The 25,097-nt window shown below is 41.0% G+C and overlaps 1 protein-coding gene across 1 annotated transcript; it reads left to right on the forward strand.

Moving 5' to 3' along the window:
• ifih1 (interferon induced with helicase C domain 1) lies at window positions 1–23,820 on the forward strand. Its single transcript, XM_079562871.1, has 16 exons — window positions 1–576; window positions 1,384–1,546; window positions 2,735–2,857; window positions 4,440–4,508; window positions 10,042–10,268; window positions 12,256–12,463; window positions 16,716–16,933; window positions 17,329–17,430; window positions 17,507–17,630; window positions 17,706–17,921; window positions 18,108–18,364; window positions 18,449–18,598; window positions 21,315–21,476; window positions 21,566–21,759; window positions 23,376–23,469; window positions 23,546–23,820. Exons 1-16 carry the CDS (start codon window positions 145–147, stop codon window positions 23,753–23,755), a joined length of 2,949 nt encoding a protein of 982 aa, XP_079418997.1. The 5' UTR covers window positions 1–144; the 3' UTR covers window positions 23,756–23,820.
• The last annotated feature ends 1,277 nt before the right edge of the window (window positions 23,821–25,097 follow it).

Genomic DNA, 25,097 nt, shown 5'->3' on the forward strand with positions numbered 1-25,097 from the left:
GTGTGAAAGGAAAAACGAAAACAGTGACTTAGCAGCGAGCTATATCCGTGGGGTTTGCGGCAGTCGAGGGGTCATTTTTGGCTGGTACCGACCCTTCCCTTTAGACGCACACGATCACACTGTTAAAGCGCGCAGCCGTGGAGGATGGATTCTGAATCTGACGCGGTGAGGGAGCGCCTCATTGAGACGTTTAGGCCAAAGCTGGCAACTCTCATCAAAGTCGATCAAGTTGTCGACCACGTTCATTTCCTCAGCGAAGAGCAAAAGGAGCAGATACTACATCAAGAGGGAAACTTCGCTGGAGCGAACAGGCTCATCGCTGAAGTTTTAAAGCCACCTCACGGGCCCGGGTGGTTCAGGACGTTCGTGGACGCGCTGGTGCACGGGGGATGTGAACCTGCGGCCAAATACTTGGACGAGGAGCAGGTTCCCAGTCCAGAGGAGGAAGCGGAGAATGAGCAGTACGCCAAGCTCATCCATTTACTCTATCCCACTCTACTGGACCTGCTGGATGTCGATGTCGCTTGTTACAACTGCTACACTGACGAGATAATAACCGAAGCTGATATGGACATCGTGAGTAAACTGTCATTGACTTATGCAAAGGAAGAGCTTTTCGGAAGTTAGGCCATGCATTTAGATTAGTTTTAGTTCACTGAGATGCACTGCTGCGATGTGTGTTTGGGTTGTAATTGTGAGCTGTGTCCACAAGATGGCGCACGAGTGTTTTCAACTCTGGCCACACGCTCCAGATGATCATTCTCCAAAAATTAAAACAAAAAATGACGTTTATTTTGGCAATAAGAGTTATCACAAAAAGATGACAGGATGACAGGCCTGTATACATTGTAATCATGGCTTCCTTGTCTAAAATATATCAATAATATGTGTCGATATCGCAAAGGAGATTGTTATGAATATCAATATGTTGTGATAAAAGCTTTAGGATGAATAAAGTGAAAAAAATAAAAAATAAAAAATTATAATGATGACATGATTTAGTTCCAACTAAATTAACATAAAACAAATGTATGTATACATATTTGTTGGAATATTGAAATGTATGGTACTAACTTCAGATACGATGCTTATTTCTCTTCTGTTTGACACTTGATATTGTTCATTATTAATGTTTGTGTTTTGTTTGTTTTTTCTCTCGTGGAAGTCTGTAAACTGGGTTAGGCGTCATAAGTTTTCACTTCAGCCTAAACCCTTTCGGTCGTGTTGTACACAAAGAATTGGAAATGTTTTTACGTTTAAAGGAATGAACTGACCGAATAAACTACTACTACTAAAGTGCTACTACTAAAGCACCTTTAAAAGTTGATTCCCTTGTGTCTAAGTTGTATGTCAGTCATTACACGATTTATATTTATACTGCAGATAAATGCTGCCCCGAATCGGAGAGAAGGAGCTCGGAAACTTCTGGGGAGAATCGTCAAGGGTCCAGAGGGATGGTTCTCTAAGTTTCTGGAAGTTCTTCGTCGAACAGAACAAACGGCTGTATACGATCTGCTCGCTTGGAAGTCTTCAGATGACCAGAATGGTAAGTTGAATCCCTCTTTGTTTGAAAGCTTAGACTGTCTTCACTAATGGGTTCACCTCGGTTCATGTGCCATATGCAGGAAACAATGGCATTTTGTGTGAGCTGATGTATTCTACATTCATACGCTTTGTTTTAAGTTCTAAACTTGTACACTAATGCAAAGATATGTTTTTTTTCTTTATTATTCAAAAGTATGACAGGACCCTTGAATACAACACAGCATGTTTTATTTTACTCAATTCAGTCGACCTGTAACTTTTCTGTCATCACACCATCTTTTCCTTCATGAGCAAAAGTGTGTTTATTCGGACTCAGAATAAACATGCAGTTTGACCTGATTTTCTTCTGAGCTCAAAACTAAACATGTGAAATTGTCCCTCCCATATAAACAAAGAAAGAATACAGTGTAATTACAAAGGGACTGGAATATGCATTTACGTCCACAGCGCCCATGTTGAATCAAAAGGAGCTCAGATGCATGTGAAATGTTGAATTCCTTCCCTTAAAGGTGCGTTATGCAGCTTTTTATGGGACAAAAAAAGTTTTATATTAGTGCGTGTTTGACCTTGTAGTGACCCTTATAGTGTTGTCTCTCTACGACGCTCCAGGATCAATTGTTTTGTAGGTTTTCTGGTCCGCCAGCAGTAAAAACCTTCCAAACAATTGATCCCGGAGCATCATAGGGGCCACAGTGATGGAAAATAAAGATGCCATGCTGACTCCGACAGCCTCCGACTCCTACAGGTCACTACAAGGTCAAATACATCCACATATCAACCTTTTTTTTCACATAAAAAGTTGCATAATGCACCTTTAAATAAAATGTGCAACAATAAGACATTTTGGGCTCAACACAAACTGTGTCCCAATTCATTACATTAGGCCAATCATTTACAGGCAACAGAATAGAGCTGCACTTTACGAGGAAATATTGCAATATTCGATACCTCAGTCTTAATATATGTCTACACACTACATTTCAATATACTTGAACAAAAATAAAATATTCTGGGAGAATCATGACTTAACTTCCTTATTGTGTAGCGAAAAAGAAAAGGGTGTCAATCTCAGTCAGATGGAAGAACCTGGTGATTTTATGGTATATTGTGGCTTATCGCATTACGTCACTTAATATCCTAATTTTAAGCTTTCAAATGCGTGCAATGCATGTTTTCTGTTGTTTTACAGTGGAGATGGAGACCTCACACGGCGACGAGACAACAGGAAATGAACCTCCCGCTCCGAGCCCAGCTACAGACCCAGAGAGTCAGGACAGTCATGAGACCAGCAGTCATCAGGAGGATACCACAGGTTATGACCGTCAAAAGCATTTGGAAACTGAGCTCTATCAAGTCAAACGCTCCTTTGACAATGATGTTAACTTGTGTCTTGTAACATGGTTGATAAACTAACTAGTCATGTTGGAATTTCAGAGGCCAAGGTTCAAGAATATTTGGAGATGTCACAAGAAAAGGAAATATACTAACCATTATGCTGCAAGTAATCAATAAAAAAAAAATATATATCACTTGAAAAGAATGAATTTAGAAGCTACAAAATGTGTTTAGATATGTTGTGTAAGAATATTGTGTTTGAATGCAGTTTGACCAGTTGGACTTCGTAAAACTGTAACATAAGGCCCCTCACAGACATATATTTTCAAGTAACTATGAAGTTTGAGTCTCAGGTTGCTGTGTTTAGTTTACTCTGATTCTGTGTTTGCATTTCTAAAACTCCTCATGCACTAAGCCCTGATTTGCACGTTAATGTTAAAGCAGCGTGAAAGCAAATCTTCAGAAGGACAAAACCCGTAAAACCAGTAAAACCTGCTGGAACAGACGGATGTCCTTTTTTATGCTATAAAAAGGCTTCAGCTTGCGCCATGGAAAGTGAACATGACACAAAAAGCAATTGTCATAATAGACATTACGTGTTCCATGTAGTGTGTTTGTATTACCTGGACATATTGTAACACATTTGTTCTAACAATGTTTATTATTAGTACCACACCCTAAATATATGTTTTACATTTTGACAAGCATTTAGCCTAACATTTAGCCTAGCCTATATGCTAAAAAGAAACAGTAAAATCAAAAATGTTGCTAAAAATCTATTTTAGAATTTGGGATTTAATAATAAACTGTTACAAAAGAAATCCCTAATTTTGTAGAGAACCAGCATAGACTGTCCATAAACTGACAGTAACTAAAAACATTATAAAACATTGTATGAAAAGAGAGAAAACAACATTTGCGGATTATTTTGCAGCCCTAGTTGCATTTGCATTTAAGATTTAGTTCACATTTTAGCACATTGATATATTAACAATAACAGGACATGTATATTAAACACAACAACCTCAAAGGAGCAATAAGAGAAGCATAAGGGATGAAATCATTTGCTAATGTACTGGTATATATATTCATACAGATACAGAACGTAACCCTTTCAACTTACTGTGGAAATGCTGACTTCCTGTTTCCGTCAGTGTAATCCAATACGGTTTTCAGGGGACCCCCTCTCACCTGCACCATGTGGAAGTGTTGGACGTCTGCAAGTCCATGAAGACTGCAAACTGTATAAACAGGCCAATAGTAATGAGAACATGCTGTGTTCAATTCAGCCAGAAATGTTCCCATGGAAAGTGGACACCCTGGTTATATTCCTGCTGGGAGTGATAGAACAGCGACAAACCTCCCCTGATAATAAAAGGGAAACAAGACAGAAAGTATCACAGTAAAAATGTGCTAACTTTGAAATGCATCAGTGGATAAAAGTGTAAAAGTTTTATCTTGATGAGTTGAACATTGACTCCATTCAAGTCAAAATAACAGTAGTATTTTTACACTCCTGCCCATGTTTCCACATTTATGCCTTTCCCTTGTGATTGCAGACTTGTACAAAGCCGAAAACACCGAATCGGAGCAGCCTGGATGCAGCGCAGAGGCTTCAGAGGTTCGAGGTGAGCAAAACAGTGGCTTAAACACATAACATCGGCCCAGCAGCGTCTGGTCGTTAATCTAATCTTTAAAAGCCTATAGAATCAAAGGGGCTGCCGTGTGGAATTTGTTGCCGGTGGAAAACTTTCTCCGTCCAGGCTCCCCGCGCCAAAGAATATGTTCCATGTGTCTCGCGTGATTAGGCGGAGGGAGGCAACAGGGAACGGAGCGCGGCCAAGGCTGCAAATTCAAACCACATGCTACAGACGGTAAAATAATGTGAGCATGAACTACAGGGAAAAGTGTCCAGTTCCTTCTTCTTTCCTTTGAAATGGGGAATTTCGAAAAAACGTCCCTTGACAAATAGTTCGATTACAATGACAGTTTTAGTTTCCTGCATGTGCAATAGCAAACTAATCTTGACACTTGAATATCTATTGTTCTGTCTTTTGTTGTTTTATAGGCTGCAGCTTGGTCCAATGGTAATAATTTAAGTTTGGAGAAGTGGAAGAATTACTCCCATTTAGTGAAAGCGCTGTCAAATTGAATTATACTTGATAATTTATTAGGATAATTTAATGTCGTATTAAAGATGACAAATGCTCTAATGAAAAACATGCCAGGAGTAATTATTTGCTTCATTCATGGACTTTGGGCATTTCTTCTACTACTGCTGAAGCGCTCTGAGCTGGATTTCCTTGATTTGAAGTGCCCAAATAGTTTTTTTCAAATACTTTAAACCAGGGGTGCCCAAACATTTTGTCTCTGAGGGCCAAAATGAAAAAGTGCCAGTGGGTCGCGGGCCAAATACGGCCATCTCTAGCGTGAAACACATATAACTGCAAATGATAATAGTTACTTTATTGTTTTTTTCAATATATATCAATGAAATCAATCAAAACAACTTTATTCATCCCAATGGGCAATTCTGTTCGCTGCCCTCTGGTCATAAAAACAATGAATGGAGACACATACAACCACATTCGATACATGCGTCATGAACTGTAACTGCATCAGGACACAAGAGGACCAGTAAAAATGAGGGGAAAAAGAACAGGTTAGACACTGTCTTTCTAGCTGTTGTTATCAGAGTAAACATGATTTGGTTGACGCAAAATCGATCGAGTCTTTTGGAGGCAAGGTCTTCCAAACGCACACCAGAAATTTTACTACACACTTTGACAATGTAGTTCAGACTATTTTTCACAGACAGGCCGTCAAACCAGCAAATAAAAGAAAAGGTTAAGACACTTTCAATAAAAGAATAATAAAAGTTACTTAAATTATTTGCTTATACATTAAAAGAGTTCAGCTTCCTCATCAGGTGAACTCGCTGCTGTCAACGTTTGACAATTTGCTCTGTGTTTTTATCAAATCGTAGAGAGGAATCCAAAACAGTCCCCAAGTACTTAAAAGAGTCAACCCTTTCCACCTCTTCCCCGTGGATTAAAATATAGGTTTGGGGCTCTCTGGAGTACTCCTCAAGTCAACAACAAGCTCTTTAGTTTTTGTCACATTTAAGTCGAGAAAGTTGTCATCGCACCACTGGATGAAAGCAGGCAGAGCAGGACCATGATCAGTGTCCGCTCTGTGCAAAAGGGTCAATAGTGCAGTATCATCGGAAAATTCAATAATGTAACTGCTCTCATGAGCAGTTACATTATGTTATACATTACATTATGTCTGTATACATGATATAGAGCAATGGCGATAGTACGCAGCCCTGAGGGGACCATGTATTCGCAACAAGAGTGCTTGACATGTGACTGTTCACAAGAACTCTCTGAATGCGGTCGGTTAAAAAGTTTAAGAGCAACATCAAGATTTGATCAGGCAGTTTAAAAATATTTGCATTTGAGTCTATCTACACAAATAACATGCTACATTAAAACAAATGTTAACTATGGCAAAATCCGAATTGTAGCAATATAGTGCAAAACGTAAACAACACTGTTCTACAGTAGCCTACCTACAGTGACTTTACCTCATTCATTTATCAACTCAAAGAAAATATTTGATCATTTTGAAAGCGTCAGTTCAGCATAAATTCTTTTATAAGTCATTTTTTAACATGTACCTTTGTTGATGTCCACAACCTTTGCAATAAAAGTTAGAGAACTGGGAAAGTTGAGGCTGCAACGCTCTCAAGACGCACAACAGTGTTTCCTTAACTTTGTGAAAGGAGTGAAACAGCGCCCCCAATTTAATGCTGGTGGCAAAAAGTGTACTGCATCCATATTTACCATTGAGAATGAATGGGAGAGAGTTGGTATTAAAAGATAAAAGTAGGTCACCCTCTGCAGGCCAACGAAATTACCTTTCATGAAGGTACAGTTGCTAAAGATTTATGATATTAATATTTATCAAATCTGTACATTTGCCCAGATGATAAGACACGGAAAATCCCCTTCCTACTTCAGCAATAATAATAATAATAATATTTTTTTGAGAAACGTCAAGGTCATTGTTATAATGCCAGACAGGCACTGACACTACATCTTCCACTGTGCAAAAAGAAACAACACAAATGCTCAGTAAATACAAGCCTTAATTTTTACAGTATTTTTACTTTAAGCATGTGATAAAATTATTATACTTTGTGATGACCTACTGATGAATCATGTCATCATCAATGAAATGATTCAGTGATATTACAAAGGGACTTTTCATATGTTATGTGTATTTGACGAGAAGGAAATGTTCATGTTCATGTTCTCTCAACGTGAGATCGGTCATTTGTTTAGGGGTGTGACATATAAGACCTTTAGGGTTTCTGTCACACTCCATCACGTTCTCACTTATTTATGTGAAAATAAAAAGCAAAAATAAATAATAACACATTTAAACCATCACCGAAACCTGGTGAGCCGTTTTTCTGTCAAACTGTGTTAATCTTGATGCTGTCCATATACATGCATGCCGTTTACACACATGGAAGCTCGTACCTTATTTTTAGCAAAGGTAATTCCATCTGCTTCCAGCGGAGGGAGCTGCAGGCAAAAGGCAACCAAAAGTCAGACACAATAACTGAAATAGTAAAAAGTGAAATACGTATCAATGCGGAGGTTCCTCAAAGCCACAATTATACATGTTTTGTCCACAACAAAGTACAAGGTAGTACATAGGTAATTACTGCAAATACAGCAGAATCCACGTATGCAGTTATTGCCAGTCATTTCACTATCACTTCTAAATACAATGGGGAGCCAGTAGTAAATACTTGCTAGTTTTCTGTTTCTATTACTATTACCTTTAGGGCTGCACTCAAAAATGTATGCGATAGGATTTGTGCCTAAAGTGCTTCGTAAAAGTCTTATATTCCTCTACACTCCTGTTTTTTTCCCCCTTTTAAACATAAGGTAACCTCCCATTTAAGTACAGTGATTATAAAACAGTGATGACACATTCACGTTCATTTCTTGCCTGGGGATTTGCAGTTTCCCTTTTACCACATGAAACCTACAGTATACCCTGGCAACAGAAAATACAGCCGCTCTGCCCTGCCACAGCCCTGACGAGGCATGTGTGGTTTGACTCACGAGAATGGCACTTTTCCCTCTTAACAAGTTTAGCATCTGGAAGCTCCTGGGGCTAAAGCGAAGGCAACAAATCCCTCTGTCAATGTTTGTGGAGCTTTATCTTGTCCCCTCTTCGGATTTACTTAAACTCAATTTGGCGCAGTTCCTCGGATTGAACCTTGAACTGCGTCTTGGGAGCGATATTAAAAACCTGTCTGCAAACGCATCAAGTACTTCGTGGGGGGTTCCATGGCCCGAAAGCAGGAAATGTAAAAGTTTTGCCTGGAAAGGGGAGGAGGGGGGGCAGAGCAGAGGAGCGCTGGGGGCCGAGGATGTGGATGACTGATGGTCTGATGTTTCTAAAACACAATGTAAATATAAACGCCAAAAATGATGGATCTCTGCACCTTTGGAGAAGCTTATTAATGTGGAAACTGGCCTCATTCTCCAGAGCACCATATAGACCATTATGGACTATTATACTGTGTGTGTGGAATCTGATCATCAACAAATTAGTAGTATTATTGTTGGAAACGTCTTACTTTTGCTCCACTATATACATTTGGATGATGAATACAGTATTTTCTAAACAGGCCCCAAAGTGAAAAATACAATTGTGCATGTGCTTTTGGGATTTTAAATGAAAAAAAGGCTTATAATTCCCAGTCTATGAACAATACAGGGCGCTGTGTAGATGCACTCACAACAGGGGAAAATGTTTGTCACTGGCTTGTTCTAATGGGTAGTGAATTGTGATGCGGTGCGATTGAGTCTGGTGACCATTCATATTGACACAAACTGGATTATGAATCACAAAAAGCTCTCTCTCTCTCTCTCTCTCTCTCTCTGTCTGTCTCTCTCTCTATCAATCAATCAATCAATCAAGTTTTATTTCTAAAGCGCTTTACAACAACCAAAGTCGACCAAAGTGCTGTACACAATAAAAGAAATACAATTTAAAAGGAATACAATTTCATTCTATTATTATTGACAAATTAAAAAATCTGATTACACAGGCCTGTTTCAGTTTTCTAATACCGCTGGTCCCTGACTGATATCTGTCTGTATAAGAAAATACATAGGGGTATCATTTTGTTTGTTTGGTATACTTTTTTTCCCCCCGTAGGGAAATGTGTCCTCTGCATTTGACCCGTCCTTCGATGCCGCTGGGGCAACCCGTAAGGAGCAGTGGTCAACGGCAGTGTCGTGCCCGTGGACCCATCTCTGTTAGATGGTCAGAATCACCTGGCTGGAGGATTATACATGTTTTTAATGGTGGGGAAACCTTGGCAGACACGGGGAGAACATGCAAACTCCACACTGAAAGGCCCAGTCGAACCCAGGACCTTCTAGCTGTGAAGCGGAAGCCCTAACCGCTACGCTACCGTGCCGCCCCATTCTTTTCTCGCCAGGCTACAACAATGGAGCAGGCAACACAAGTAAAAGCTTTTTGTACTAAAGTCAAAGCTAAATGCACTAAAAATGATTTGTCAGAAAGTTACAGCCTCTTTTTATTAGTTGTGACGCAAGATCTCATTCAAAAACGCGTTATTCAAAGCGTAATTTTAGATGATTTAAATCAAAAAGTGTGCCTTTAATCGATCACGTCTTAGATATTGTGAGTTATCTGGCTGGCGTTATTAACATTTTATTTTAAAAAGAGCCAGACTTTTGAACGGCTCTTTGAAATGAATGGCCCCCAAAGACTCCCTGCAAAGAGCCATAGATCCCATCACTAGTAGTGAATGTTCATGTTTTTGGAAGTTACTGTATTTTCCTAATCCATATTTTAAACATATTGCATCATGTTGCATTCCAATTGTCCTCAACACATCCCAGCTGTCCTATTACTCAACCCTCATCCAGGAAATACGACACTGTGGTATCGCCCTTTGTTATGTCATCAACTTTATCAAGTAATCCTCGTCAACTTCGAGACCGTAAAGGCCACATATATGCGTCGACACATGTCCATACAGCGTGATGCACACACTCCCTCTCACTGACCTGTCCGCAATAACGCCTCTTTGTATTCCAGATGAGGGTGACTCAATGGCAGCGGCCGCAGCCTCGAAAGAGCACGACATTGTTCTGCGCGACTATCAGGAGGAAGTGGCCAAACCTGCCTTAGAGGGGAAAAACATCATCATCTGTCTCCCAACGGGCAGCGGAAAAACCAGAGTGGCCGTGTACATCACCAAAGAACACTTGGACAAGAGGAAGAGGCAGGGGCTCCCCGCCAAAGTCATCGTCCTGGTCAACAAGGTACCAGCCAGTGATGCCACGTTCATGACCCGATATGGAGCTGGATCTCGTTTCTGTTTCTTTTTGTCTTTGCGATTTACAATGAACACAAGTAACAGAGTAACAGCGGAGCAGGCAACATGAGTGAAAGCTTTTTTTATATATACCTCGAGGTGGAGAATATGATATGCCAACTTGGAGAGATCGTCATATCATGATAAGGGATGGGCACCAAAACCCGATATCAAAACGGCCCCAGAGCCGCATCTGCCGAAGCTCCTCTAATGAGAATTGGAGTCGCGCCGATGTCGCTCCAAATCACTGCTTTAAAGGCTCTTTTCGTCTAGCCTTACCGTTAAAGTACCGGATTTATCAGGAGTATCGATAAGAGGCGTAGTATCGATAAATCCTTAACGATGCCCACCCCTAATCATGATTCAGGCCATTTTTGCTTTGTTTATGCCTAAACGCAGAAACTGGCCGTCTGTTGTTCCCCCTTCCTCCTATTGGCCGGACACAGTGAGTGACAGGTGAACTTAACCACTCACAGTAAAGAGAATTTGTGGAGTGATATGAAATGTCGCTTTATTGCCCACACCCACTGATACCCATAATTCAAGGTGTATGTTGTGAAATTCAGTGCCATTGTAAGATAGTGAATAGTTACTGCCTCGCCATAAAAAGGACAGGTCACACGCTCCAGTATTTGGCTATTGCGCCTTTAGCTTTGATAGCTTTGTTAATTTTTCATCAAGATCTTGTATTGTGACCACTGTGCAAAACCTTCTCCAGCACATCCCAATGATTCTCAGTGGATTCTGTTTCCAAATCCATGTGTGAAAATGATGTCTCCTTGAACCACTTTCACAATGTGAGCCCCATGAATCCTGGCATTGTCATCTTGGAATATGCCCGTGCCATCAGGGAACAAGAAATACATAGATGGAATAACCTGGTCATTCAGGATGGTCTGTTCGTCAGCTCATTATTTGGGCATTGGTGGTGTTGAATCTAGACTTGACCAGCTGTAGCGACCACAGATCAAAACAGTCAGTGAAATCCAGGCGACGACAGTCAGACAGTGTGATATAAATTATCACCATTGCCTCAATATCTATCAATATTTATAAATGATTTATTCTATTGAATGGCTTGTTTTAAATAAACCAATCCCAAAGTTTTGGCTCCCATTAAAGAGCCATAAATCCCATCAGCCAATGTCCTACATACAAATGCTTCCCATTCCTGAAGTCTTTTCTTCGAATGTGCACATGTGGGTCAGCTCGCCTCAAATTACACATCACTGGTTTGCCCTTTGTTACGATTTGGCATGTTATGTGCGTCATCTTTTTCCATGTATATTTTCCCCTTCCAGGATTAAACACACTGCTTTGGTTGGGATAGAGGACAGTTTTTTAAACAATAGGTCCAACCCAAAGTTTGAGTCATAGTCATTTGGAATTTATTCATTTTACTGCAAAAGCATTCAAAGCAAATAGGAAACAAATTGTTTCTCATCTTGCAATGGTAATTACACAGTAGGGCTGCAATTGAGGCTGCTTTCAACCTGATTCCGGTAAAAAATGTGCAGTCGTGGTTACTTTAATAGTCGACTAGTCATGATTAAGCCTGTAGTGCCTCGAGGTTCAACTTGAAGGCTTTAGATCTACTACAAAATGCTTAACATAGTAACCTCTGAATACTGAATAACCCTAGAAGGAAAGCAGTCATCTTTTTATTCCTGCCCTGTTTTGCGCCTCAAAATCTTGGAATAGTTTGAAAATATGTGAAAATGATTTAGTTCCAGAAGAATTGCAAACATGGCTCACTTGTATGACAGTATAATGCATTGGCACAGCCACAGCTGCCCTGAGGCTAATTGGCTGAGATGTGGCTTCCATCCAAACAATCACACTTACACATTCAAACTAGCAAGTCGAGTTGTTTTACCAAAGGCAACAGCCACTGTGCTTTCACTGTATTCAGAGTATTTTCCTGTGCTCTATAGGTGCCCTTGGTGGAGCAGCACTACTCTGAGGAGTTCTCGAAATTCCTGAAGTCATACAAAGTGGAGCGAGTCAGCGGAAACTCGCAGCTTAAAATCTCTTTCACAGAGATTGTCAAGAATTTTGACGTAGTGGTTTGCACGGCGCAGATTTTGGAGAATTACTTGGAGAGGTCTGTGAGTGGAGAAGATGAAGGCGTTCACTTAAGTGGTGAGTATTCAGAAATCTCAATGGTTAAAAAAGGGAGTGCACTTGAACACCAATCCAGCTTTCCACTTTGCAAAGAACACAGCCGACCAAAGTGCTGTACACCAAATCAAAATACATATGAGTCTATGACCATTTTTTTTTAGAAACACAAATTATTTGTGATAAAATACATAAGTCTGGGTATGCATGCTTGGTATTTTATTTAATTCAATATTATGTTTAGGTTAACTCTTCAAATTTGTCATATGGTTCGACGGCAAGATTATACAGTAAAAACATAAAAAATATTGCATCTTTATTCTTTGAAATAGCATTATTTTCCTTTACAAATTAAACACATTTTGGATATTTGATGCATCCCATTTTGCAAAATTTGCTATTGTCAAAGTTGACAAAATCCAAACCAAGAGAGGCAGTCCACAGATCGTTTTTATATACTATGTGTACAGTGAACATGCAGCACATGATGTCTTGATGTTTGGTGCCACTACTGAGATAGTCTGTCCTTGGCACATATTCTAATCATATCTGAAAGGTACAAAGCGTTATACATCTACAACATCTTATCTCAGCATCAGCTCATGACGTATGGCCTAATTCTCTTAAGCTTACAAGAAAACATATAGGGCCAGATCTTGTGCCTGGCTCGCTGGGTGCGCAGACCTCTGGTGAATTCAGATTTTCCGAATGACAGGGCTATGTGCTTGTGAGAAGGTGACTGCTCTGACCGGAGCACCGCTGACATTCTTTTCCATGTTGTTTCCTTGTCCCGCTGCTTTGTGTTCTTCCTTACACTACAAAAAGTAAATATCAAGCATTTGCTTAAATGACTTGAATTGAGGAAATGTATCTTGTTTTGAGCGGTTTTCACTCATTTAGACACTTTTCCTGATCGGACCAAGTTTCCTTTGCTTGTTTGAGGACATTTCACACCAGTTCTAAGGTAAATCTCGCTTGAAATAAGAAAGTAAAATTGCCAATGAGATAAGACCAATTTTCTTACCCCATTGGCAAAGAAAATGACCGGAAATAAGGACGAAATGTATTGAAACGAGTCAGAAACATCTCAGAACAAGTGAAATAATCTAGGACAAATGGCCAAGAACTTCTTAACTAATCAAAACAACTAAAATTTGGATTATTGTGCTCAAATTGAGATGTTTATACTGATCTAGTTAATTACTTTTTGCAGTGTAAGCATGATAGGCTTTCACGGGACAAACTAAAAACTTAAGCTAAACAACGTTCTTGTCTTGAGGGAAAGAGATGTAGCCTATGCCGGTCCAAAACAAACGCGCATGTTCACCCCCCACTCCCACAAGCCCTCTCTCTCCCGCAGAGTCTGGTTGGAGGAATAGTGTGTCCCCACCGAACATACTATCAACTTGCGCTAAGTCTGGAGCTGCAAGATCACGAAGTGTGCTCCTACTCAGCGCAAAATGTTACGCTGTAGTCTGCGTTTAGAAACACAAGATCCGGCCCACAGTTACAATCAAACATGAGTTGAACAAATGCTTCTGAAAACTTTTTTTTTTTTTAAAGTCCTGGATCCGATAGATGAGACCACTTTCTTTCTTTGATAGTTTTTTCACGATATACGACCATACACAAATTTCCTCTATTCCTAATGTCGCACCATATGACATGACGTCGCGCCATATGATGATTTACTTTAGCAAAATCTTAAACAATACTTAATACTATATTTTCAGAAATGTATTTATTTATTTGGTGAGTGAGCACAGTGAATCATATATTGCGTCACACGCCGGGTGGTCATTTATAGCTCAACAATAAGCTATTTTAAACCGCTCTCCTCAGTCCACAATGACGTAATACTTAACACGATTCAGGCTTTGAAGAAATCTGTACAGTCAGTCAGCGGGGATCCCACGACAGCTTCTTGAATGGGCGCCTCTTCGCTTGTTCCCCGCGGTACCTGACAGGAGCTCGTCAAAGCGGGCTCTCGGCTCTCGGCGGGCCAAGGTGGAATACGCACCTCAGAGGAACATATGCTGTTTGCTCAAATGTCTCCTCCTCACGAGTTTCCAGGCCGCGCGTCTGCTCAAGCCATCAGCGTCTGGCTCGGCAAATCCACAGGAGAGCTGCGATCACCCACACGACGTCGAGCTGCCTTTCGCTGCTCTCTGGGGCTATAGTCACGCTCTCTCACATGTAAAACTTGTATTGACACGTGTCGTCGGCTCTATAGGATCTGCGTTTGCACGTAGCGTGACGATTGTGGTTACTTGCTGCAACAGTTTTCTAGAAAAGTGTTGCTTTCTGTTGAAAGATTGCTCATAACCCAAGGGAATCATATAGGGAATACATGTTGTCCTTTCTTTTCCTTTTAGGGTGTCTTTGCTCATGTTTTTGATTGAACTGTCGCTGGAATTGCAAATGTTTGTTTTTCCCAAATACTGTAAGGTTTTGAACCCCGTCCCTTTGGTTGGTGGATGAATACTTATCAAGTTTACACCTTTTTGTCTTCTAAAGTCTAGTTGGCCTTTCATTAACATATCGGTAACACTTTATAATAACTACACCTTATTTAAGAACTGATGAGTTAACACTTAAAGGTCCTTTCACACCAACGTGATAATCGGGAGTGGTCGGTGAAGCCACTTTTGGCCGACTGCGTTTGTCAAATCGGCGTCTCCCTGTCACCGCACGAGGAGCGCTGTGATTAGCCTCATGTTACTGCCTGGTCAGCGAATCAGCTGGACATTAGAAGGAAAGACTTTGTACTGTGTTTTAATTTTATTTCTTTTATATATTTGTTTATTTGTTTATTTATTTGTTTGTTTGTTTATTTATTTGTTTATTTATTCATCAGCCATGGTCATGATTTGCTCCCCATTTATGTTCTTGAGTTCCCTTTCAAACTGCAAAGTTTTTGACTTTGGAATCATTAAAATGATCTTATCATTATTAATTTTTCCAAGACATTGTAGTCTTTTTTTGTGAGTTTTCTCACTGTCAAAGTCATGTTTTGGTCTGAGAGGCTTGTAATTATAATATAAGCCTTTGTAATGCTCTCAGGTCTGTTAGTAAAAGCCATGTCAATAAGGGACCTCGTCTGCCTTGTTGGTCCGAATGGGCCCTTTAATCATTTGTTCATAGTTAAAGGTATACAGGAGGATTTTCCCGAATTTTAGGAAAGAAAAAAAAAAAAAAGCGCATGCGCAACGCTCTACCTGCCTCCGAGGAGGAAGAATCTCCCAAAAACACTCTGCTCTTGTTTCTCTCTTCTGAAGCCTTTCTCTTCTTCTCATACACTTTGAAGACACTTTCTCTTGCGACCCTCTGCCATTTTCAAACGACTCGGTGCGTTCTGCGAGCAGCAATGAATGGCTAACAGCGTAACTCACAGAGGCTTGAAAGTGCGCATGCGCAGAAATTAATAAGGGGCGAGCACGCACAACGGCCTTACGTAGTCATATCACCAGAATGATTGACAATTAGGAGGACCAATCGTCTTGATGATCCACCCGGAAATAGAACATCCTCCGCTATACCTTTAAACTTAGTCATTTGTTATCAAAGTCTATAAATTTGGCTCCCTCGTGCTAATTTTGCAATACAAAAAATACACAAACCTCTTTGTGACATAAACAGGAATAAAAAGGCGACGGCTGAGACGACCACCACACACGTTTGAATAGGGACAGAGGCATTTTGTTACAATTTACAACTAAACGTGCACTACAAACATTATGCACACACGCACTGTGCAGCTGTCGGGCTTGGTCTGGGGTTCAGGTCGCTTCAGTGTAGATGTTGCTCTCGGGTTGGTGTGAATCCTCCTTAATTAATCATGAACAATTCATTAGTTAAGTATGAGTAACGCTTAGAACTACTTAACAATGAATAAGTTAAGTATGTGGAGAACTCTTCATTATGAGTTAGGCATTAACTGTAGTGGTTAGGTAGTTATTAAGTGTCACTCACACTTGACTAATGAACTGTTCATCATGAATTAAGTGTTAATTCATGATGTCTTAAGGCTAAATAAGGTGTATTATAAAGTATTACTGTAATATCTATAGCTAGTCATGCACTATGTCCACTATACTAGATAAGAAATGGTTCTTTACGAAGTGCTTTCAGTGATTTTCGTCCTGTGAAAAGTGTACAAATATAATTCACTAATATCATGTGTCGTACTTTGCGAAAATACAGTGGGACTGAAAAACAGCTGTTAAAGGAACACTTGAAGGCTGTGCTACAGTTGTTGTATTTCTTTCTTCAGACCTGTCTCTGATCGTGATAGACGAGTGCCATCACACTCAAAAAGGGGGCGTCTATAACCACATCATGATGCGCTTCCTGAAGCAGAAGCACAGAAACAAGAGGCTGCAGAAGGAGCGTAAGAAGATCAAGCCCCTGCCGCAGATCCTGGGCCTCACCGCCTCGCCGGGAGTGGGCGGAGCCACAAAGATGTCCAAAACTGAGGAGCACATACTACGAGTGAGCAAGCGCCAAAGCATTTTAGTCATTACTCATACTTACAGTATTTGTGATGTGTGTGGTGTTGTTTGTGTGTATTATTAGCGTTTTCATTCATAAAAATACCTCATGACTGCAAAACAAACATAAAACTAAAACAGAATTACCAGCACTAATAATTGCCAGGTTATAACTTTATATAGCCTTGGTTCCTTAACAAAGGCATTCAAATCCTATGTTGTTGTGCATGTTTTTTTGTTGTTGTTTTTTTCATATTTATGTTTATCACATTCAAGTTTGCGTCATTTTTTCCCCACCGCATTCTCCTACTTTAGTCGTTTTACATAGTAATCTAACATCAATGCAAATGCAGTTAAGTTAGCAGAAAGTGTAATGATGTGTTCACGACATTGCAGATCTGTGCCAACTTGGATGCTTCTACGATCATGACGGCAAAGCTCGGGCAGTACAAGAAAGACTCGCACAAAAAAGTAGAAACCAATGAAGGCCGAAAGGCGGTAAGGTAGTTTTCTGATGATAAAATGATGATAAAAATATGACCTGAATGTTAACCTCTGGCCTGCCTGCCTTTAGGATCCTTTTGGCGATGTCATCAAGAAAATAATGACTGACATACATGACCATGCGGGGCTGAACACCACCCACGATTGTGGCACACAGTCTTATGAACAATGGGTTGTTCAAACAGAGAGAGATGGTAGCCAATTTCTCGATCTGAAACCTTTTTTTAATCACCCTTTCAGCTCTTTAACGGTCGTTCACTTCATTTCAGCGGCCAAAGAAGGAAACCAAAAGGTGCGCGTGTGTGCGTACCACCTTCAACAGTACAACAACGGTCTGCAGCTCAACAACACCATTCGAATGACAGATTCCTTCAGCTTCCTCGAGCAGTTTTATAATGATGAGCTGAAGAAAAAGACTTCTCCCGAAGAGGATCATGTTATAAAAAAGACTGAAACCGAGAGATTCCTCTTCGAGCTGTTTCGAGGTAACTTGCATTTAGGGGCATTTTCTTTTTTAAATGAGATTAAATGTACTTTTTGTTATTGTTGTATACCGGTATATATTTCCCCAGCAGAAACCTTCTATGCGTTGCTTGTAGTACATAAATTAAATACCCCATAAATAGCATAAAGCTTACCAAATGAATGCTTCTGTTAATATTACCCTATAGATAACAAAGACAAATTAATGGAGCTTGCAAAAAACCCTGAGAATGAGAATGCCAGTCTTTCCAAGTTGAGAACCACAATCCTCAAAGAGTTCACATTGAGGGAAAACGCAAGAGGGATCATTTTCACCAAGACACGCCGCAGCGCCATAGCCCTGGTTCAGTGGGCCCAGGACAACCCCAAGTTTGATGAGATAGAAGTGAACGCTGCCTATCTGATTGGTGGAGGAGATCAAAGTGTCGTAAAGCCTATGACTTCTGTGAGTTTTTGTTTTGTTCTGCATTTTACTTCTTGTTTTGCCTGAGTGCGACATTCATTATATTCACCATGAGATATTGAACAGGCAGAGCAAAAGGATGTGCTGAAGAAATTTGGCAGTGGAGAGATTAACCTGCTGATTGCTACAACTGTGGCAGAAGAAGGTTTGGATATACCAAAGTGCAACTTTGTCATCCGATACGGCCTGGTCACCAATGAGATATCGATGATTCAGGTGAGTGTTGTAAATGTAAAGGTGCACAGTGTCACTATTGAACGCAGCTACATTTCTTCCTGGATATAGTTCCAATCCCACATACTGATATGATTTCATTTTAATATTTAGCTTTTTAAAAATATTTCAACAAATGTTTTCTTTATTTTTTTGTTCATCAAATATTAAACCAATAAAAATTTGCCCAGAAAAATATTTACGAAAGCGAAAGTACTTAAGTATTTGCTATAGAAAATACTTAAGTAGTCAGAGAAGAAAGTACAAACTTACAACATGAAGATCACCGCCAAATTTACCCTCTGTTTTGGCACCTAGATATAAGATAGAAGAGATACAGTAACCGGAATCCGTGTACCTTTCGATCATTAGTTATTCCGTTTCAAAATAAAATCAGAAAAACTAATTATGTGGTTGTTTTATTGTATTTCCATTTTCTAAATTAAATTGGAAAGGCAAAAAATTCTAAATAAAATATTGACCCATTTCTTTGCTCTGCAGTGGAAACAAACTCTGCTAAAAACAACTTCCGTTATTTTGTTCACTACTGCTTCGGTTTGATTTGCTACTGGAAATGATGAGTAACTTTTTCTCTGCCTCTCTCGCCCTCGCGCAAGAGGGAAACAAAAACAAACTTAAGCAAAAGAGGTCGAGCTTCAACGCGATCTCCTCTGTAACCGTTGTTTATTATTTCATTAGGACTTTTATTTCTCAAACTCGTTGCTGCTCACTTTGAGCTCCTCGTGGAGCTGCAGCAGCAGCAGCTGAGGTGACCGGGGCGGAGGAGGAGGAGGCAGTGTGCGGTGATGTCGCTTCAGAGGCGGCCGAGAGCGGAGCTGAGCGAACAGGTGGAAGATGTTTCGTGTCGGGGCTCGTGTAGCCGCCTCACTTACGGACTCCACACGCCTTTTTCTCTCCCATGGCCCGGGAGAGCTGGTGCCTGGAGCGTTCGGGAGCTCTCTCTCTCTCTGTTTCCCCAGAGCTGCGCTCTAAAACCCTTTCCCGTCGTGCATTCCCAAACTGTCCCTCTGCCACTCCTCTCTCCGTCCCCCCCACTTCAGCAGTGACTTTTGTTTTGCAAAGTAATCATGCACAACTAAAGTGACGAAGAGGAATAAAAAAATACATAATCACGCGCATACCCGTCGCTATGGGCGGGCCATAGGGGGCCGTGCCCGTCCCCCAAGATGCTTGTGCCCCCCAGACACAGATGTGTTGCAGTCTACGTGATACGCAGGTATACGCCGTATAACCACGAGAAGCCACTACAAACTGGGCAAAGATAGGCGACGTATCACTGTTACTTTTGCGCTTTCTGCCTGATTAGAGACCAGCCCAAACTCCACAACAAGTAACTATTTCCTCTCCTGACACCGAGGCATTTCATCCCTCTCTCTCTCTCTCTGGCACGGTTCCCTCTAAGCTGCGCTCGTGCGCAATTACTACAAAGCGCTGAAAACCTTGCGACCGTGCGATTTTCACTCGTACGTTCGTCGTGAGCAGCTATTCGTGGCTCGTAGCCCCTGTACACTGCATGACAGAGACGCAGTGTCTGCCCAGCTTTTTAAGGTTGTTTTCCAAACAGAATCTCCTCACGGATATTTCTGAGCAACCCTTCCCTCCGTGGTAATATAAAGCATCTCTGATCTCTGCATGTGTTGCTCCATTTTTAAAAAGTATCTGCATAAAACTTTCCAAACAAGTGTAGGAGCGGCTCTGAGCTGAGGTCTCTCCTCACTTCCGGTGTCGAAAACAATAATAAAACGAAATAATAGTAACGTCATAATTTTGGAGGGAATTAAAAACAACTAGAACCAAAACAAACACATTGACATTGACGTATACAAGATTTCTTTTTCTAATTCACGTTTAGAAAGGGAAAAAAACAAAAAAACAAATGGAAATGTTGTTTTTCTGATTTTATTTTGAAACGGAATAACTAATGATCGAAAGGTACACGGATTAACCGGTTATCCATTCAGCCCCCTTCATATTAATGATCCCGAGTGGGCTGTGAAATCAATATGGCTGCGAAGTCTCCTTCTACGAAGCGTGTTCCTTAAAAGGCCAAAAAGGCGGGAAAGCAGAACGGCCATGGGCCTCCTCAGAGCTCCAGAGCCTGTCAATCATAGATTTAGGCTTCCACTTTTTATTTCTGATATAGAAAAAACTGTGTGGATAATAATATCACATGCTGCCCAGCGATGTCACATGGGTTAAAGCACTTTCTAGAAAAATAAAAACTCTTTGGAGCCAGGCTTTTAAGCAGTGCAAACGAGGTCAGTGTGCTCATAAACACAGTTTACCAAGTGTTGCCCCTAGCCACCAGGGGGTGGTATTACAGCAATGTCAGCTTCCTGCCATGAGGACCAAAGAGAAGCGCGTTCCTCGCCCATTGGTATGGAAACGCGACAGGGACAAACCCTCTTCTGTGTTGTGAGACAGTGGCATTGACAGTGCACCTGCACAGCTCCACCTACTGTCCCGGGGTGTGCAAGACTTATTTTGGACAAATATGCTGCCAACTATTTAATTTGACTTTAGAGCCTATATATAAATGTTGTGGAGTAGAAAGTATCCTATTTATCTTTCAAATGTAGTGGCATAAAAGAAGACAAGACTCATGCTCAAAAGCTCTGTAGTACTGTACTTACGTATTCACGTGAATTACTGACGTACCTCTGTAAAAAAAAGTGAATCAGACTCATCATCGCTGCAGGCACGTGGACGAGGAAGAGCAGAGGACAGCACCTACACTCTGGTGGAGACTGAAGGTGCCAATGTGGCTGAAAAAGAAACTGTCAACGAGTATCGCATAAACATGATGAACAAAGCCATAGAAAAATTAAGGTCCTTAGATCAAAAGGAATATGACAAACGAGTAAGTGGATGAAAATACAGATACATTTACACACAAACCGCAGACCCAATGCTTAGCTCACTTATCTCTCACTTTTTTCTGTCGTTTAGATAATGGAGTTCCAGATTCAGGCTATTTTGGAGGACAAACTGCGAGTGCAAAAGAACAAGCAAAAGGAGATAAAGAACAGCAGCCCGTCTGAGGTCAAGTTAAACTGCAGAGGCTGTAACAAAGATGTCTGCACCGGCGATGACATCGAGATCATTGAAAACATGCACCGAGTCAATCAAACACAACAGTTCAAGTAAGTTGTTTTATTTTATACTATCATGTATTAAAGCCGCCCTCATCTATTCCATCGCTAGATGCGCCATCTTTGAAACAGCGAGCTAGCTTTGTCCCGCAAAGAGACAAGCTCTGCACCTCCTCCGCCTCACCCTCAACACACCCTTCACCGGCTCTTGCAAAGTGTCAACACAAACACGTGCAGGGGTCGCAAATGCTTGAAGCAGCAGACGGAGCAACAGTTTCACGGCGAGCACCGTCAGAGTTAAAGCTTACAAAGAAGTTTACAAAAGACTGATAAACATCTGAGTGACCTGCTCTGATGCAGCTGAAATCCTCATGAAATGTCTGTTTGCTTAAAGGAACAGGCACCGTTTTTACTCATACTGAGATATGTTCTTACCTGAGCTTAGACAAGTTGATACATACCTGTCTGGTGTTCTAGATTTTCTTGCTTAAAAAAGCTTAAGAGATGTTCGTCTAGTCAAGATGTGAAGTTTATTACACAATGCATTGCGGAGAGGGTTACACATAACGCGAGTTCATGATAAGCTCTGCCCGAGTTAGCTTGGGCATCACCTTTTATAGGTGAGCACACCAAAGACACCAAAGGCACACAACAAGGGAAGCACAGAAACACATAGAAATGGTACTACAGTTGGAGATGTCAATGCAGGCCACCAAAAGGCGCTTTGCATGGTAATGCATCAAGGTGGCGTTTGGAGACAGAAGGAGATCTTTGTCATGTTGAGGAGACGGGCCATTTGGGCCTTATTGTCTAGAAGTGTGAGGGTCTCGTCTGGAGCACAGGAAGAAGCCGGTCTTTCTACCTGGTTTAGTCAGAGGCCCCAGCAGGTGATCCAGCGACCAGACGCCAGTGTGGTTTACCAGCTTAACTGGCTTTGTGTGTGCCCATGGAAGAGCATAGTCTAACTTAAGCCTGTTTGGAGCTATAGGAATATACTGGGAGAGGCCAAATGCTAACAACATCTTTGGTCTTTTTACATGACTGATGACACACAGTTCTTCCATACTGTGATATGTTCTTACCTGAGCTTAGACGAGTTGATGCGTACCTGTTTGGTCTTTGTGCGTGCCCGTGGAAGAGCGTGGTAGCTTCTAATTTCACTCCCGTTTGGAGCTATAGGATTATGCTGGGAGAGGCCAAATGCTAACAACATCTTTGGTCTTTTTGTGTGACTGAGGGCATGCACAAAGACCAGACAGGTACGTATCAACTTGTCTAAGCTCAGGCAAGAACCTATCATATCGCATATGACGTGTCAGGAAATTAAAGCTCTGCACTGTAAATTCAGTTCCAAATGGAGCGTTAATGTTCTGGATGCAGACCCAAAACTACTGACTTACATGAAAATTGCAGTTTAGCAAATAAATATAAGTCTCCAATTGTCTACTTTGCTCCATATCTTATTTATGCTGTTGGCAAATGTGTGTAGCATACAAGATTTTATATATTTCTGTCTTTGAACTCATCATAAGGGCATCACATGAAGGAGCAGTGAGGGTGCGGGTGAGGTGGGGAGCCAGGCGAGGGGAGGGGGGAGCAGGGCTCACTACTCCACCCACTGACCCACAGCTTTAAATCATTGTGTTAATATTTCCATTTTTCTGCAGTGAACTTTTTCAGCTGAAAGAAAACAACACACTTCGCGAGCGTCACCTGGATTATGAGACCAATGGTTATATATCGTGCAAAGAGTGTGGACATGTGAGTGACTGTCTTGATATGGTGGAAGTGAATCATGTTGAAAATGCTGAAATGACATGACTCCTTTGATGTGCAGCAATGGGGCACGATGATGCATTACCGCGGGATCGACTGCCCCTGTCTCAACGTGAAGAACTTCGCCGTGACGCTGAGTGGGAAGAAGATTAGCAAGTGTTCCAAGTGGAGTGAGCTTCCCGTGAAGTTTCAGGACTTTGATTATGCTGGGCACGCTTTCGAAATGGCCTCCGACTCAGACGAGGAGGAGGAGGAGGAAGTGGATGAGTAATCTAATAATGAGAACAACTGGCAATTGGATCATGAATTATGGGAATGATTGCACTTTACCAATGATTTTTAAAGAGGGGGTATTATGCTTTTTTCAATCACATAGCACCAGTCTATATCACACTACAATGATGACGAAACCTTCTGTTGGTCTGTAAATGCAGAAAATTAGAATAACTGCCTTGTATAAAATTGCTCTCTCAAAATGGCTGTAGCGAATGTCTTGAATGTCTCTTTAAGAACCTCTGACCCTTTCCGACACGCCCCCTCCACACGCTGTCTGTGGCATCAGTGGGGAGGGGGTTCTGCTGAAGAGCAGTGGTTGGTTACTCGGCTGGTGACAAAAGCTCGGAGGCGTCTCCAGGAGGTGGGGGCGTTCCTAGGAGGACTCAGGCAAACCTATCCCTAAAATGGCCGCCATCAGAGTTTTTACAGATTACTCAAAAATACGTGAATGTGCCAAGGCAACACTTCAGGCATGTTTTTAATGAAGGAGTGACATAATAACATGATGTAAAGCTTGAAAAAGTCAATTTTGCATAATACCCCCCCTTTAAGACATGTTGGTTTATTTTAATATTGTATTTCAAAGCTATACGAGCGATCGCTGTTATTGTTTACTTCTGCAATTTTCGCCGGATGTTTGGTAGGCAACAGCTGATGCATCCAGGCCTCTAACTCGGTTTTATAAAATGATAGATCTGTTACAGCGCAAGAGAAGCAATGCCCTGTTTATGGACATTGTTTTTGCTGATTATAGGATTTTAATAAGATGTTAATCAAATATGAAAATGTAAAATGCCTACCACGGCCAACGGATGTGACGATATCGCGATCGCTCGTATTGCATCTTCCCTAGCCGCCATTTTTAAAATATGAATCAAAATTGCCTTGGTAACAGCGCTTGCAGTAGAGGAAATATTGTGATTTTCACACCTGCCTTTTATTTCCAACAAGTGTCTTTAGAACCAACTTAATGTGGCTTTCTCAACCAATCAAGAGACAATTCATCCACATATTAAACTGAGAAAGCTTGTGTACAACTCTTAATTTCACATACACATCCATTTGAGTACTTTTACACGTTTACATGACTCTATTTACTTTGGCTTTTTAGTTTACTGTAAAGTACCAAGGGTCGCCAACTCCAAATGAAATTGGTTTACTGAAGATGCAAGTTTGCTGCTGATGCAATCTGGGTGAAGGGCAACCTAACCTGACTTGACACAATATGTAACTACACTGGCATAACATACACCCTGGTCAGCCGGCCACTTCCACTTCCTATTTTGTAAAGAATAAAACAAAAAAAGAGAAATGACTGTGGTCTGGCTGACCCTGGC

Source organism: Gobius niger (genome assembly GCF_951799975.1).
Source record: "Gobius niger genome assembly, chromosome: 9".
NCBI classification, from domain to species: domain Eukaryota; kingdom Metazoa; phylum Chordata; class Actinopteri; order Gobiiformes; family Gobiidae; genus Gobius; species Gobius niger.